Below are 14,508 nucleotides of genomic sequence, written 5' to 3'. Positions count from 1 at the left end.
TTCTTATTTATATTAAAATATTTTTAGTTAATAGTGAGAAATAACTTTTTCGATACGTCTTAAAAAAAAGTCTTTTCGAGACGTAAAATTTATCGAAGCGTAACATGATGTGATGTTTTTAACATAAATGATAGGCGACATTTCTATCAACGATATTTCATGTTTTGAAATCAACTTTTTTACACACAAGTAGAACAAAGTGTCAAAAGATCATGACGAAATAATTTTTCTGCTACTAAACAATTAAATTATGAATCACTTAAAAAAATTATATCATTTTTCAATGGCCTTTCATGTGCTGTCACCACCAAACAAACCAAAGGAGAAATACTAGTACCAACAAAAGAGGGCACCTTAAACAAATACAGAAAAATTGACGCAAGTAATCTTCGCTCTTTCCTCTCATTTTCTTTGCATCTTTCTGATTATAAAGTGGGTGCACATGATAAAACACATAAAATAAAACAAGATTAATCAAGAGAAGAAAGCCACTGCCAATATTTCCCCAACTGGATATTATATAAAAAAATGTTTAACCCTTCTCAATAAATCAGCTTAATCTAATCCTTTTTAACTAAAGAAAATATCAAATAATACTGCTTTCTAAATTTCACGCTATTAAGTTTGGTTCAATTTATTTGAAAAACAATAAAGAGTTTGTTTAGGAGAAATTGATCTTTCTCTAATATACGCTAATATTTCAACATCTTTTGAATGAGACTCTTAAATTTTTATTTGATATTTTGCGTTCTGAATAGTTTTAAAAAAAATCAACTAATCATTCAGTGATTTAACACTATTAATCCTCCACAAAAATAAAAAACCCGCGCTCAATATTTTTGTTTAAAGGCCTGCACTCAATTGATTTATAAGAATTAAAAGGACAATTAAACGGTATAAATTTATGCAGAAGGAACGAAGGTTGGAAGCTGAAAAAGTCTAAAATGTGCGGAAGATATGCAAATATTTGTCAATAATTTGAATTGCAGGGCGAGAGATTAGTAATTATAAACACAAATGATGTTTGAACCTTTCCATATTAATTCAATTTAGTTTTTTTAAAAATAAATAATTTATATATTTAAAAAATGAATAAATATATAAATATATATAATTTATTGATTTCTAAATGAATAGGTCTAAGTAAAAGGGTTGAAAAATAATTTCTACACAACAATAGAGAATAGGCGTTTTGACTTAAAACTTGAAAGTGTATTGTGGTGTTGCAGCCTTTTGTCCCAGTCAAGTCAACCACAAACACAAACCCAACAATGTCATAGCCACCTTCATTGCTACTGCTACCTCTACAACACTGGGACCCACCTCAGATCCATGCCCAATCAAAATCAAGGTCCTCACATGATCACAAACTCCATTAACCACCAAAAAATAGAACTAACCAGTAACCAGTTGATATATTACGTTTTTCATCGAGAGAAGTGTGTATGTGTTGGTGAATTGAAAAAGGCCCATATATGGTAAGGCTTGGTTTGGTTTCCTGTTTCGTCGACTTAGTCTTTGGAAAAATCCAAGACTCAGATACTAATAAATCTCTGAAGAAAATAAATAAATAAAAACGTTGACGGGTCTCTGGCGAAGACTTGTAGTTTTCATAATTATAATTGATTATCCCTTTCATTTGCTTTGCTTTCACGATTCACACCCAACATCTTTCATTGGTGGATTGCTTCTTTTTTTGTTTTACTCAATTCAAATCCCCTTACCCCTTCTCCTACAGATTATGCTACTTTTTCACCTCCATTCATACAGATTCAGAATTCCATTAAACGCTTCCGTTTTCTTCATCCATTAGCCACTAATCTCATTGCTCTAAGGACTTCCTTCTGTTCCAATTTATTCCTTGTAAGTTCCTTCTTAATCATCCTTATTTTTTCTTGGACTTACTTTTAAACTTATTATAACTCATCCTTATTAGATTCTAACTGTGTTCACTATATATATATATATATATATATATATATATATATATATATATATATATATATATATATATATATATATATATATCTACGGAAAACGTATAGGTATATCTCATGTCTGACATAATATAATATGATATGATATGATAAAAAATAATAAGCGTCAGTAAAGTGTTTGTGTTTTAAATTATTAGAATCAGTTTCATGACAAAAAATTGAAATAATATCTACATGATTTTATATTTGAACTTGATTTATTTTGTTGTAATTTCTATTGAAAAAAGTAAATATTTGTACTATAGAAATGTCTAAATAGTAAATATAATTACTATATATAAAAAAAACTAATATATGAGAAGATCAAATCCTCGGTTATCCAGTCCTTAGAACTGGTTATTTTGTTGCTCTGTTGATGTGGTAAACGGGTGGGCTGCTCCTAACTCAAGTTCATCAGTATTTTAATATTTTCTGAGAGATGAAAATCAATAAAATTTTGTGTTCATTTAGAGCTCTTTTTCACGTTTAATTTTAATTGCAGCTTTTCAGTTGTATTATAATTGCTACTTGAATGTTCACTTCTTCGACTCACTTAGATTGATTAGTTTGAACAATTTGGACGGCACGATAAAGCACAACTTCTAGCATTTCAGTTTAGATTTAGGGCATATTATTTTATACCAAAATTTAATTTTCCAAACTATACATATAATCTAACATAAAATTTATGGGTGAAATTGATTTAGTTATGCTTATGCGTCTCAATTACTTTCAATAGTTTAAAATTAATTTTATAAAAATCAATTGTACATTTCTAGAGTAATAAGCGCAATTGTACTTTAAGCTTAATTTTTATAAATATAGTTTTATGCATTTAGTTTTTAATTCTTCAAAAAAAAAGTCATTAGTTTTAATCCTCTCAAATCTTTAAAAAATTTTAAAAATGGATTTTGTTGTCACTTTCAACATAACATGTATTTTACTCATGAATATGTCAATAATCATTTTGAGATGTTTCATGATGTGATCAAATTAAATACATGTCATGTATTTAGAAAAATTAAAATCATAAAATAATATCACAATCACATTTTATGATGTATTTAACGTTGGAAGCATGAAATAGCATAAGCTTGATATTTTTCATTATTAGTTATTATTTGAAATAGTATGAATAATTTTGTATTGACTAGCTTGCTTAATTTTCTTCCGTATCTAATGTGTAGCTCTAGGACACTCTTCTAATGAGAACAGATATTGGTGACGGGGACACGTTACAAAATCTCCTCTCCTTCAAGGTACATGAACATATAATTCAATTTCGCTAGTGTTTACTGAGAATGTTTTTGAGATCTTCTACTTTCAATACCAATAATGTTGAGTTTTCTTGAAAGAAAAATAAAAGGGTATGAAATCAGTGGTACTTATTTATATCCAATTATATTGGATCAAGATTCACAACTAACCAATCTATTAATCTGAATTCATATTAACAGGTGCATAGTAAAATTTGCTTAGAACTGAAGAAATTAGTGGATAGAATCTCAAGAATATTTCCAGACATAGAAGCGGCACGGCCACGATGCTCATCAGGAATAGAGTCTCTGTGTTTGCTGAACAATGCAATTGCTAAAGCCAAACTACTACTGCAACATTGCTCAGAATGCAGCAAACTCTACCTGGTGTGTAGTTAGTCCTTTTATTGAAAAAGAAATAAATTATATAGTTTTCTGTGTGCTCTTCATCTATAATATCTAAAACAAGTTGAGGTCAATTAGTTGTTAGTAAACATGATTTCACATGAGAGAGAAATGAGAGAAACCAATAGAGATGGAAAGTGCTATTTGATTGAATCAGAAAGTATTAGTACAACATGATTGTGAGTCTTTGTATAGGTCAACTATCGATTACAAACTAAATCTACGATATTAGCTGTACGTGAGTGTTGTTAACCCCTTGTATCATGTGCGATCTTCCTCCCAAGCTTAAGAAAGTTATGAAAGACTAAATATGCGTATGATCTAATCACTTATCAGTGGATTATACTTGCAGATTGGATGATAGTGATGATAGTTTCGTTGGTTTCAATATTATTTTCAGGCTGTGACAGGGGATACAATACTCTCAAGATGCCTAAAGGCAACAAGATCATTAGAGAAAAGCTTGATCCAAATTCAGAATATGGTTCCTTTTACGTTGGCTGTAGAGGTTAGTCAAGTTATAATCTCTATTCATTTCCTTCCTGATGCTATTGAATTATTATATTTCTTTAACTGGATCATCATACTGTCAAATAAAATGGTCGTTTGTTTATTAAAAACAACAAGCATATTAACTAGCCTCTTCTGAAGTCTATCTTTTTGTTGCGTAACATATCCAATTCAAATGGAACTTCATTTTAATAATCTAGTTGACACTGAAATGTGACTTTCAGGTTTCTTACATAATTGATGAACTTGAGAGTACAACATTTGTTCTGGACCCTGATGAAGAAGAGGCTGGGAGGGTTGTGAGAGAGTTGCTTACTTTGACCAAAGATTCAATTGATGATTCTGAAGCTAGAGCTCTTCAGTTTGTAGCACCTCGACTGAATATAACATCCCAGAAGGCAATCTTAACAGAGCAAAGATCCATTAAAAATTTACTAGATAAAATTGGACCAACTGACCTCACAAAGAAGAAGATACTCAGATACCTTCTGCATCTACTGAAAAAGCATGGAAAACTCATGGTGGGAGAACGGGTGGAGGTCTATTCTCGTTCTGAAGATCAAGTTACAACAGAAAACTCTAGTCAAGAGTCTCTAAGAAGCCATCTTGTTGAATCAGACCCAACCTTGAACTATGATCAGTATAGAACTCACACAAGTGAGTTGGGTGGAGTTACACTCCCTGAGGAATTTAAGTGCCCAATATCCTCAAGGTTGATGTATGATCCTGTTATCATTGATTCAGGAGTAACATATGAAAGGATGTGGATAAAAAAGTGGTTTGATGAGGGTAATGACATATGCCCCAAAACCAGAAAGAAACTAGTCCATATGGCCTTGACTCCAAACATGAACATGAAGGGCTTAATATCAAAGTGGTGCATAGATAACGCAGTCTCCGTTCCAGACCCTAGCAGGCTAGCTGAGGATATTCGCTCTTGGGAAGCTTCAAACACTTCCATCAATAGTTTAGGAAGTTATTTCAATGATTTCAACTCGCCAGTGGATCTTACTAACATGTCACTTGGGTCATTGGATACTAGTTTTGGTTCAGATGGCTCACATGGTAAGAGCACTCGTGGCTCAAATTTGATGTCGATCAAGACCAGTGACAATTCTCTCAAACATCGAGCTCATACAGAGATACATGATACTGATTTGATGCTCTTGCCTCAGCTCTGTGATCTTCAGTGGGATTCTCAATGCAAGGTCATTCAAGATCTGAAGGATCATTTGAAAAGCAATAGCCAAGCTTTTGTTTCTGTATCAGCAGAGAATTTCATTGAACCACTTGTCAGATTTTTGAGCAATGCATATGATCTTGGTGACGTTAGGGCGCTGAGAGGTGGAACTCAGCTTCTGTTGGAATTTGTCAACAACTGCAGGCATGATTTCTTTTCCCCTTTCTCAATTTGTTCTTTGTATATTGCTAAATGTTTTGGTTTGCTTCCCTTTTCTCTAATGTCTTTTTTCCTGGTGAGTTTTGACCAAGTAAATTTACTTGTAAGTGTGGTATTTCTAATTTTCAAGTAACCTTCTGGTTCTCTATCTGATATATTGTTTTAGTTGATCCAATTTAAATATTTTGAGTTTGTTAACATATTTAGTGGGTCTTACTCCTTCATCCTGAACTAAAATTGTTTGATCGCTTTATCTGTGCACCTGCTATTGATATTAGAATGACCCTTTTTTTGTGATTTTCATGCAGAAATGGTAAGACTAATTTGAATGAAGATACGTTCATCATGTTGGCAAGATTTCTTGATTCAGAAGTGATAGGAGAAACTCTTGCCATAATGGAAGAACTGTCAGGATATGGTTTTAGTAAAGCTAAAATTGCAGCATCCAGTGCTCTCACTTCTATTTTAAACACACTTAATTCTGATAACAAAGGTTTCCAACAACAAGCTATTAGAATACTGTACAATTTGTCCTTCAGTGGTGAAGTTTGTCTCCGCATGCTATCTCTCGAGTGCATCCCAAAATTGCTGTCATTTTTCAAAGACAGGACCCTTTTGAGATACTCCATATATATATTGAAAAATCTTTGTGATACCGAAGAGGGTAGGAATGCTGTTGCTGATACAAAGGGATGCATATCTTCAGTTGCGGAAATACTTGAAACAGGCAATAATGAGGAACAAGAACATGCACTGGCTGTTCTAGTTTCTTTATGCTCTCAACACGTGGATTATTGTAAGTTGGTAATGGATGGGGATATCAATATCATTACTCTTTGCTACATCTCCCAGAATGGAAATGATAAAGGAAAAGAAAGTGCATCAGAATTGCTCAATCTTTTGGGAGATGTTAAGAATGTTGTTGAGAATGAAGATTGCCCTGAACCAAATATCAACAACACTTCTCGAGATTCCAACAGTCGCACTGAAGAAAATAAACCGTCAAAGAGATCGTTTCTGAAGAAACTACCATTGTTCTCAAAGTCTAGCTCACATGCACCAAAAACCAAAAGATGAGTTCCATGTGCGGGGTTTTGCCTTTCTAGCACTTATTTGCGGCTTTTTTAGCTTTAAAGATTCATTCCCAAAGCATCTGCTACTTAATTTTGTACTGTAACAGCAGGTAGTATGATGATGTATAGTTGTGCTTATTATGATGCATTATTCTTTTTGAGATTTAGGACTTGTTAATTGTTAAGATAGTAGACATACTAGAGAGACCAATTACACATTTCTTTTTTTATTGTTATTGTGTATATATAAATATTTAATACTCGGTACTTTTGAGTACTGCTGTAAAATAGATGTTAGTGTAGTGAAGGTTTTGGTAATATTTTAACCCTTTTTTCTTTGTTTAATAGCAAGTATTGTTAAATGTTTGATGACTTGGTCATAAGGCAGAGTAGCCTCCAACTTGAAACAGAGCCAGACAACGGTTGCTACCTGAAAATGTATGGCAATTATAATTATAATTGACTTAAATATCTCAAACTATTTCCAATTAGGCTGATTTTTAGATTATTACTTGTTAAATTTTTTTATTTTAAATACCTAACTAATTTTTTTTTCTTCAATTTATTACCTATCGTTAGTCCCCTTCCATTAAGTGATGATGTGGCTAATAGACTGTCACATCATCACCAACAGTGTCTGCCACATCATCAGAAGGACTGCCACGTCGACATTTAGATGACGCGACAGATACTGTTTGGTGACATCACTTAACAGAGGGGGATCAACATCAAGTACTAAATTGAAAAAAAATTAGTCAGGTATTAAAAACAAAAATAAATTAATAGATAGTAATCTAAAAATCGATCTAATTGGAGATAATAATCTGAAAATTAATCTAATTAGAGGTAGTAATCTGAAAATCGTCATTGAAGGACAACTTATTTTGAGGCCACCATATTTCGATGGCATAAATTACACTAGGTGGAAGGAGCATATGCGAATATTCATATAATCCGTCGACTTCAAACTTTGGTTTGTCATAAAAAAATGGACCAAAAATTCCAACAAAGATAGTGGACAATAAAGAAGTGGAGAAAAGTGAAGATGAATACGATGAAGAAGACATGAAACGCTTGTAACTAGAAGCAAAAGTAACAAATGTTTTATATTGTACCATGAATTAAGATACTTTCAGAAAAAATTTCAAGTACGGCTTAAATATGTTCAAACTACCTTCAATTAGGCCGATTTTTATATTATTATTTATTATTTTATTATTTTTATTTTAAATACCTAACTAATTTTTTTTTCAATTTAATATCTAACGTTAGTTCCCCTCTATTAAGTGATGATGTGGCTGACAAATTACCATGTCATCACCCAATAGTGTTTATCACGTCATCTAAATGTCCACATAGTAGTCCTTTAGATGATGTGACAGATACTATTGGGTGATGACGTGACAGTCTATCAATTACATCATCACTTAACAGAGAGAGACTAATATTAAGTACTAAATTAAAAAAAAAGTCAAATATTTATAAATAAAAATAAGTTAATAAGTAATAATATGAAAATCGGCCTAATTTAAACATATTTAAGCCATTATAATTTATCGTGCACTTTTACATTCTAGCGGAGCCCAAAAACACCAATACCAAAACATTACACATGCATAGGTGTGAGCAATGGGTGGGTTTGGTCGGGTTCGGGTGAAAAATGTTCAACTCGTTGTAAACTGACTTTGAAAAATGTAACCCATATCCGACTGACTGAGCTTTCGATTTGAGGCGGTTCGGGGTTGAAATGGATTCGGATTTGAGCGAGTGAGTACAATCAGGTTTGAATTTTTTTGTAGACCAATTTATCTTAACGAAGATGAAGCTTAAAACAATAAAAAATATTTTTAAAATAGTGTATAAAAATAGAATGAAGGTGACAATAGATGGTATAAGTAGATTCATAGATGAAATATTTACAAACTAAAGAAACAAAAATAAAAGATAACAAAATTCATAGTTGTTACATGCAAAAGAAATCTAAAGTTAGATTACAAAACTCATAAGAAATCACAGTCGCACAAGTTGTACTTAAAATGAAGATAAGAAGATGGAAAAGAAAAACAGAAAGAAACAAAAAGATAACTCTAAAAATGGACTAGTGTGTTGAGAAGTTGAATGAGAAAGGAGAAGACAAAATAAATATTTAAGTTATGAGAAAAAGGAAAAAAATAAATTACAAATTGATGGTTATATTATACTTGAAATAAAAATTTGTAAGTTTGGACCATTGTTGTTTAGTTATACAAAAGTAATAAAAATTTAAACTTATCTCATTTTTTGTTGGGTTCGGTTTTTAGCGGGTTTAAAAATTCAAAACCGAACCCGCCCAATATAACACGTATAAAATCAAAATTTTAACCCGATTTACTCATAAGACCCGCCCGAACCCACCCAAAAGCAATATTTGGGTTTAATGCTCACTCCTACACATGCATGGGGTTTCATAATTTTCAACCATTAGAAACAGCCACATTCTGTGAAATTAAGTCATGGTAGCGTTTGGTTGATTTTCCTGCGACTCACCGCATTCAAGCGCTATAATGACTACATTAATAATACACACGGTGCACTCACTCGTGATTTCAATAACTCTTTTCACTCACCTACTTTCTCTAACTTCTTTTTTTCATCACATTACTTATTATCTCTACTAATTTCTCTCTACATTTATTTTCCTCTCTACTTCTCTTATTTCCATTCGAATCCACCCCAAAATCAGATAGATGAATATCACTACTCAAACCTAAACCGTTAAAAAAAATCAATTTTCACCTTAAATTACAAAAGAAAAAGTATGATATAATAACAACATCCCATCCCATCATAAGAAAACAAATACAAAAATAATTTAATCTTTAATATTGTTGCCGATTGTTTTTGCACCTTCTCAACTAGCTTATAATTTTAATAGCCTATTCAGTATTCTCATCAGCAGTAATGTAAACACCTTCAACTACATCAATTTATAAAACTTGCACTAAAAAGGACTTCTTTTCCTACCCAAAAAAGGCTATTGTTGAAGGTTTTGGGAGGAAAATTTAGTCTCGTTAGTATTGTTTATAAACCCGTCAAGATGGCGTCCTAAAATTTATTTGCAACAGAAACTAGAAACACAATACACAGACCAACCAAAACTACAATCCAGGATTCAATTGATTAGCTATAACTACCAAGGAAATACCGGTTGAAAAAGTAATAAAAATGATATTTAGGTCTGACCAAACACGTATATATAAAGTCACCTTTATAGTTGGATGACAACTAGTGATCGTCTAAGGAACATAACAATGAGAAAACAATACATGTGAAAATTCAGTATTGGAAAAAAAATATTTTGGTGAGAACTGAGAAATACCATGCGACTTTATATGCATAAAATTGAAGATTCACTAAATTTACTTTTAGTTGCAGAGCTATGAAACAGCATAATGTTAAATCCCAGACTCAACATCTAACATCACAAGGGAAAATACTAGTGACTGCATAACTAATATCTCAGTTGCATGTCCACCATGCCTGATGAACTGTGCTTAGCATTTATATATATGACATGAACCAGCAGATGATCCATCCAGTGCCATTGGTCTCGTGCACAGGCTGGTTTAGTATCAAAGCTGCTTCAGCAGATGATCAATTGCCATTGAATTCATTCACAGGCTGGTTTGGTATCAAAGCTGCTCAAGCATATGGTAAAGGCTTGGAAGGCAGAGAGTGGATAACGGTAATCCATGGTAAAAATGTCTTTTCCAATCTTTCCAAACTGCAAGATTACCTTTTCTTGCTCTGCAGCAGAAACATTGTGAGATGGATCAACAGCAGCCACAAGTTGAAAGTTTTTAACAGAAGCCACTGTAACACGACCCTTGAAGTTTAGGCACCAGCATTGCAGTTGCTCGTGCCATCTAGGAGCCTTGTTTTTAAGTACCAGAGGCTCGGCTGAGCCTTGGCTCTGTACTGGTAGCTCTGGGAGGCTTGCGATGTTTAAATCTCCGATTGGACTTTTTCCTTTCAGTGTTGGCGAGGGAGAAAAAGGCTCATCAATGATTTGAGGGAAAGATGTTGGAGTTGGAGCATTGCCTCCTTCCTGAATAGCTGAGACGGGTATGGAGTTCATGGTGCAGTGCATTCTCCTTGGTCCTCTCGCACGAAGAACATTCAACTCATAGGCAATGGTGCTAACAACATGGTTACAAGCTGGAACTCTTGAAGATATCTGCTTAGAATGAAATCTCCTACTAGACCGACTATCTGTTTGAATTCCAGCTCCGTTTGGGGCTTGATTGTCATAAATAGTGAACTTGGTACCCAAAAAATTAGACCTGTCAAATTTGTCATCAAGTTGCAGATACCGTAAGGAACATGATGAAAACAAAAATAATAATAAAAATAAAAAGCAAGTTGCTATTAACCAAAACTTGCCTGAGTTTTCCAACACATGTGTTGCTGGACCGAGAAAAATCATTTGCAACCAAAGATATGATGAAGTCTGTGCCTGTTGCCCTTCTAATCTTTTTGGCAGCTAATAACAATTTATCGTTCTCATTCTCCGCTGCATAATTAACAGCAAAACAATAGAACTTCTTAAACATCATTTCAAGAACAAAAGTTGGATTTTGGTAAATCCAAATTATCCATTTTCCTCCAATTCAAATAGCTTTTATATATTCTGCTCCCCAACGTGTGTGAATACCAAGTAATCCATTTGAAAACAAAGTTCCAAAGATAATCATGACCATTGTGTGTAAATGACTTTAATAATACATAAATAATCCAACATATCTAGAGCAAGAAACTTGCAGTTCAACATTCAATGTCGTCCATTCCAAGTTTTGAAGAGTAATTTTAAAATGAAAAAACTGACATCCCTTTTCTATGAAAACGAAATAGCAGTTTCAGCAAGGAAAGTAACAAACTTACACGGAACCAGGCCAATGTACAATAGATATGTAGAAGTTTCTCTGTTCCTCCTAATAAAGCACTGTATTGGAGAATCACGGGGACCAGGCTATGATACACACAAGAGAAACGTAACATAAATAACAAAAAATCCCAAAAGCAAATAAAGAAAGAAAATATTGGGCCACACAAGGGGTGAAGAATTTATCACCTGCTTCAACGAAATTGGAAATGTGAGCCTTCCACATTGTTCAGGAGTCGTTACAATCTCTTTCGTAACGGCCCTCCACGATTTACAAACCGAACCGCAGTAAACAACAACAGCACGCGCAGGCCAGGTAGTCTCACTCTCTTCCACCCTACTAATTATATCGAGAAGCAATTCCGGCGGCAAATTCGCCCACTTCCCCTGCTCAATAGGCTCAAGCGAAGTTAGAGTAATATCAGGAGCAACATGTGACTTTGTCCTACCATTCCAACGCCTGCTATCCACACCTCGCCTCGAAATGCTACCAATCCCATCCCTCATCTCCTTCAATTCTCTCACTATGCTTTTGAACGACATTTTCCCAAACCACACCAACCTTCCTCCCACCACAAAGAATCTTCAACCACCCAAACAGAGGGTCACAAAACTTGCATATGTATCACAATGTCACCTCTTCCAATTCTTCAGATACACCAACACTAGCTCTCGAGTCTCAACACAGCATGCACAAGTACAGTACCTCTACATCCAACACATTGAAACCATAACTCATCAAACCCCAGCGTAAAAGTTGAAACACATTCATTAATCATTCCTAAGCCATAAATAACCCTTACCCTAATTCCTGACAAGGCCAATAAATTAAAGTAACAAAAACTAAGGAATAACCTAAATTTTGTTCCTCCCCCCAAAAATAAAAAAAGGCAAGACTTCACTGCAAACTCGGTGTCAAAAAGCTCAGCGATCTATAAAGCGGAATGCAGAATGCGGAAGCATAAATTTGTTATTTTTAAAATAAATTAGGGGTTTTAAAATAAAAAAAAATAAAAAAAAAAAAAGACCTGAAAAACGGAAGCGAAAAAGGAAGAAAGTAATACTCCGGCGCAGAGTCTCCGGCAGCGGCAGCACCGTGAAAAAGTAACTCCGGGACCGGAATGGCTTGGCGTGAATCGGATCCAGCCTTTTTATGATTAAATCTTATTTTAGTAATGCCATTGCCATTGCCTGCACAAACCCACCCATAATTTATTGGAGCCGATCCACTGCTTCCACCCTCACTGCTCCCTAATCCTTATTTCGCGACACGTGGCAATCTTGGTTGTTCCAACCTCAACACTTTAATTTAGGTTACCCAGTGCTCCTTCATGTGTTATCTCGTTGGAAATTAATTATATCCACTCGCCAAACCTTTCCCTTTACGCTCATGCCATCGCATCTTCATAACCTACATTAACAATAAAACCACTCATATTTAACAAATAACCAACCTTTCATCCTTTTAATATACCTAATATCTTCAAATATTTTACATGTATCCGCTGGAATTCCAATCAAATTACTAACCAACCTTTCAAATCTTAATATTCACACTCTATTCCTTGTGTTGCTTGTATGTATGCATTACCATAAATTACATTGTCGTTTTATCATTTTAAAATAATAATAAAAATGTACAGTAAATTTGATAAGTGTGCAAATGCAAATGCAAATGCAAAGTACAGCTGGATATTAGTGGCTTGCATTCACACATAAGAATATGCAAAGTAAGCTTTCATGATGGTTTTTGGAAGGAAAATAAAATAAAATAGTTGAGCTAGGTTGTTGCCACAGTACTGGTGGTCACTCGTCTCAACAATTGGATCATTTATTTACTTTTTCGACATGCAAGTGGATGGTTTACAAACATAGATTAATCATGAAATGGATTTTTTTTAAAAATGAAAGGTTTAATTGTTTCGGTTTTTTAAGTTTAGATTATGTGAAATTTCGGTCTTTTAAAGTTGTATAGAGTTGGTCAATGTTTATTTTTTTTTTCCTTTATCATTTTTCTTCTAGAATTATTAAATTCTTATTTTGTTCCCCTTAAAATCCTCACAAAATTAAATTGGTTATATTGTTTTAAACTTTCTTCTACTCGAAACTACCTAACAATATATCAAATTTTACATAACAAAATTTTAAAAAATTTCTAAATGATAAGTTTAAATTTATTTTATATATTAAGTTATCATAAAAGTTGAGAATTTTGGATAGAAGATAATGCTGAAGGGGACAAAGAAAGGAGCGGGCGGAAAGAGGCGAGAAAGAACAATATTAAATACGGATTTGTTTTTGGTTTTAGTTAAATTTCATGGGATAATGCAAAATATATGGCACTGTTTTAAATACAAACTATTATTACAATTGTGAAGAAGTAAAATTAAAATATTGTTTTCATAAATTTTTATCATAACTTATAATGAAAATTTGAATTTCTTATCCATTCTTTTCGTTTAAAAAAAGTCATTGACATGACGCGAAGACATTCAAGGAGTGGTGACCAAAAAAAGGAGGAGCCTAGGTTGTTGGCAGGAGTGAGCAACACTTACTAGAATCATCTAATTTTTTTTTCAGAGCATTATAAAAAAATATTTTTAAAAAATTAATAATTAAAGACTGATTTGCATCAGATGAACAAAATTTGATTCTATTGGTCTAATATGAATACACCCAATCTTTTAAAATGTGTTAATTTGTGTTGTTCTAATATGGGTTACATTATTTTGAAAATTATAAAATTATAGAATAATTGTGTATTAATTAATAGAGTTTGCAAAACAAAAGAAGACGTTTGGCACTTGCACGTGCTGGTCTTCACTGTCCTCTCTATCTTCTATGTTTCATCTATCCATTGCAGAAGAGAAGTATGGTTGTGGGCCTTCTATATTTTTAAATTTATTAGGCTATGCAATTTAATTTTGGAGTTTTTATATGTTCATGTTCTTCAAGATGGAAGCTTCCT

The 14,508-nt window shown here is 33.2% G+C and overlaps 2 protein-coding genes across 4 annotated transcripts; one reads left to right on the top strand and one right to left on the bottom strand.

Moving 5' to 3' along the window:
- Positions 1-1,433: 1,433 nt before the first annotated feature.
- On the top strand, positions 1,434-6,950 carry LOC109801159 (ARM repeat superfamily protein). Of its 2 annotated transcripts, XM_020362164.3 has the most exons (6): positions 1,435-1,863; positions 3,164-3,235; positions 3,434-3,619; positions 4,038-4,145; positions 4,372-5,531; positions 5,855-6,950. In XM_020362164.3, the coding sequence occupies exons 2-6, from the start codon at positions 3,182-3,184 to the stop codon at positions 6,621-6,623; spliced, it is 2,277 nt and encodes a 758-aa protein (XP_020217753.1). In that variant the 5' UTR covers positions 1,435-1,863; positions 3,164-3,181; the 3' UTR covers positions 6,624-6,950. The 2 variants fall into 2 exon arrangements, with proteins under 2 accessions (XP_082923682.1, XP_020217753.1); XM_083067556.1 differs by lacking the exon at positions 3,434-3,619 and having other exon boundaries at positions 1,434-1,863.
- Positions 6,951-9,954: 3,004 nt separating this feature from the next.
- LOC109801069 (tubby-like F-box protein 2) lies at positions 9,955-12,986 on the bottom strand. Of its 2 annotated transcripts, none has more exons than XM_083067557.1 (5): positions 12,569-12,986; positions 11,730-12,248; positions 11,540-11,627; positions 11,042-11,171; positions 9,955-10,941 (listed from the first exon to the last, which is right to left on the bottom strand). In XM_083067557.1, the coding sequence occupies exons 2-5, from the start codon at positions 12,081-12,083 to the stop codon at positions 10,269-10,271; spliced, it is 1,245 nt and encodes a 414-aa protein (XP_082923683.1). In that variant the 5' UTR covers positions 12,084-12,248; positions 12,569-12,986; the 3' UTR covers positions 9,955-10,268. The 2 variants fall into 2 exon arrangements, with proteins under 2 accessions (XP_082923683.1, XP_082923684.1); XM_083067558.1 differs by having other exon boundaries at positions 12,605-12,986.
- Positions 12,987-14,508: the final 1,522 nt, after the last annotated feature.

This window comes from Cajanus cajan, chromosome 11, assembly GCF_000230855.2.
Source record: "Cajanus cajan strain Asha chromosome 11, NIPB_CcT2T_4, whole genome shotgun sequence".
In the NCBI taxonomy this organism is placed as follows: domain Eukaryota; kingdom Viridiplantae; phylum Streptophyta; class Magnoliopsida; order Fabales; family Fabaceae; genus Cajanus; species Cajanus cajan.
The sequence above is the reverse complement of the archived record's forward strand: the minus strand, read 5'-3'. Positions and strand labels throughout refer to the sequence as shown.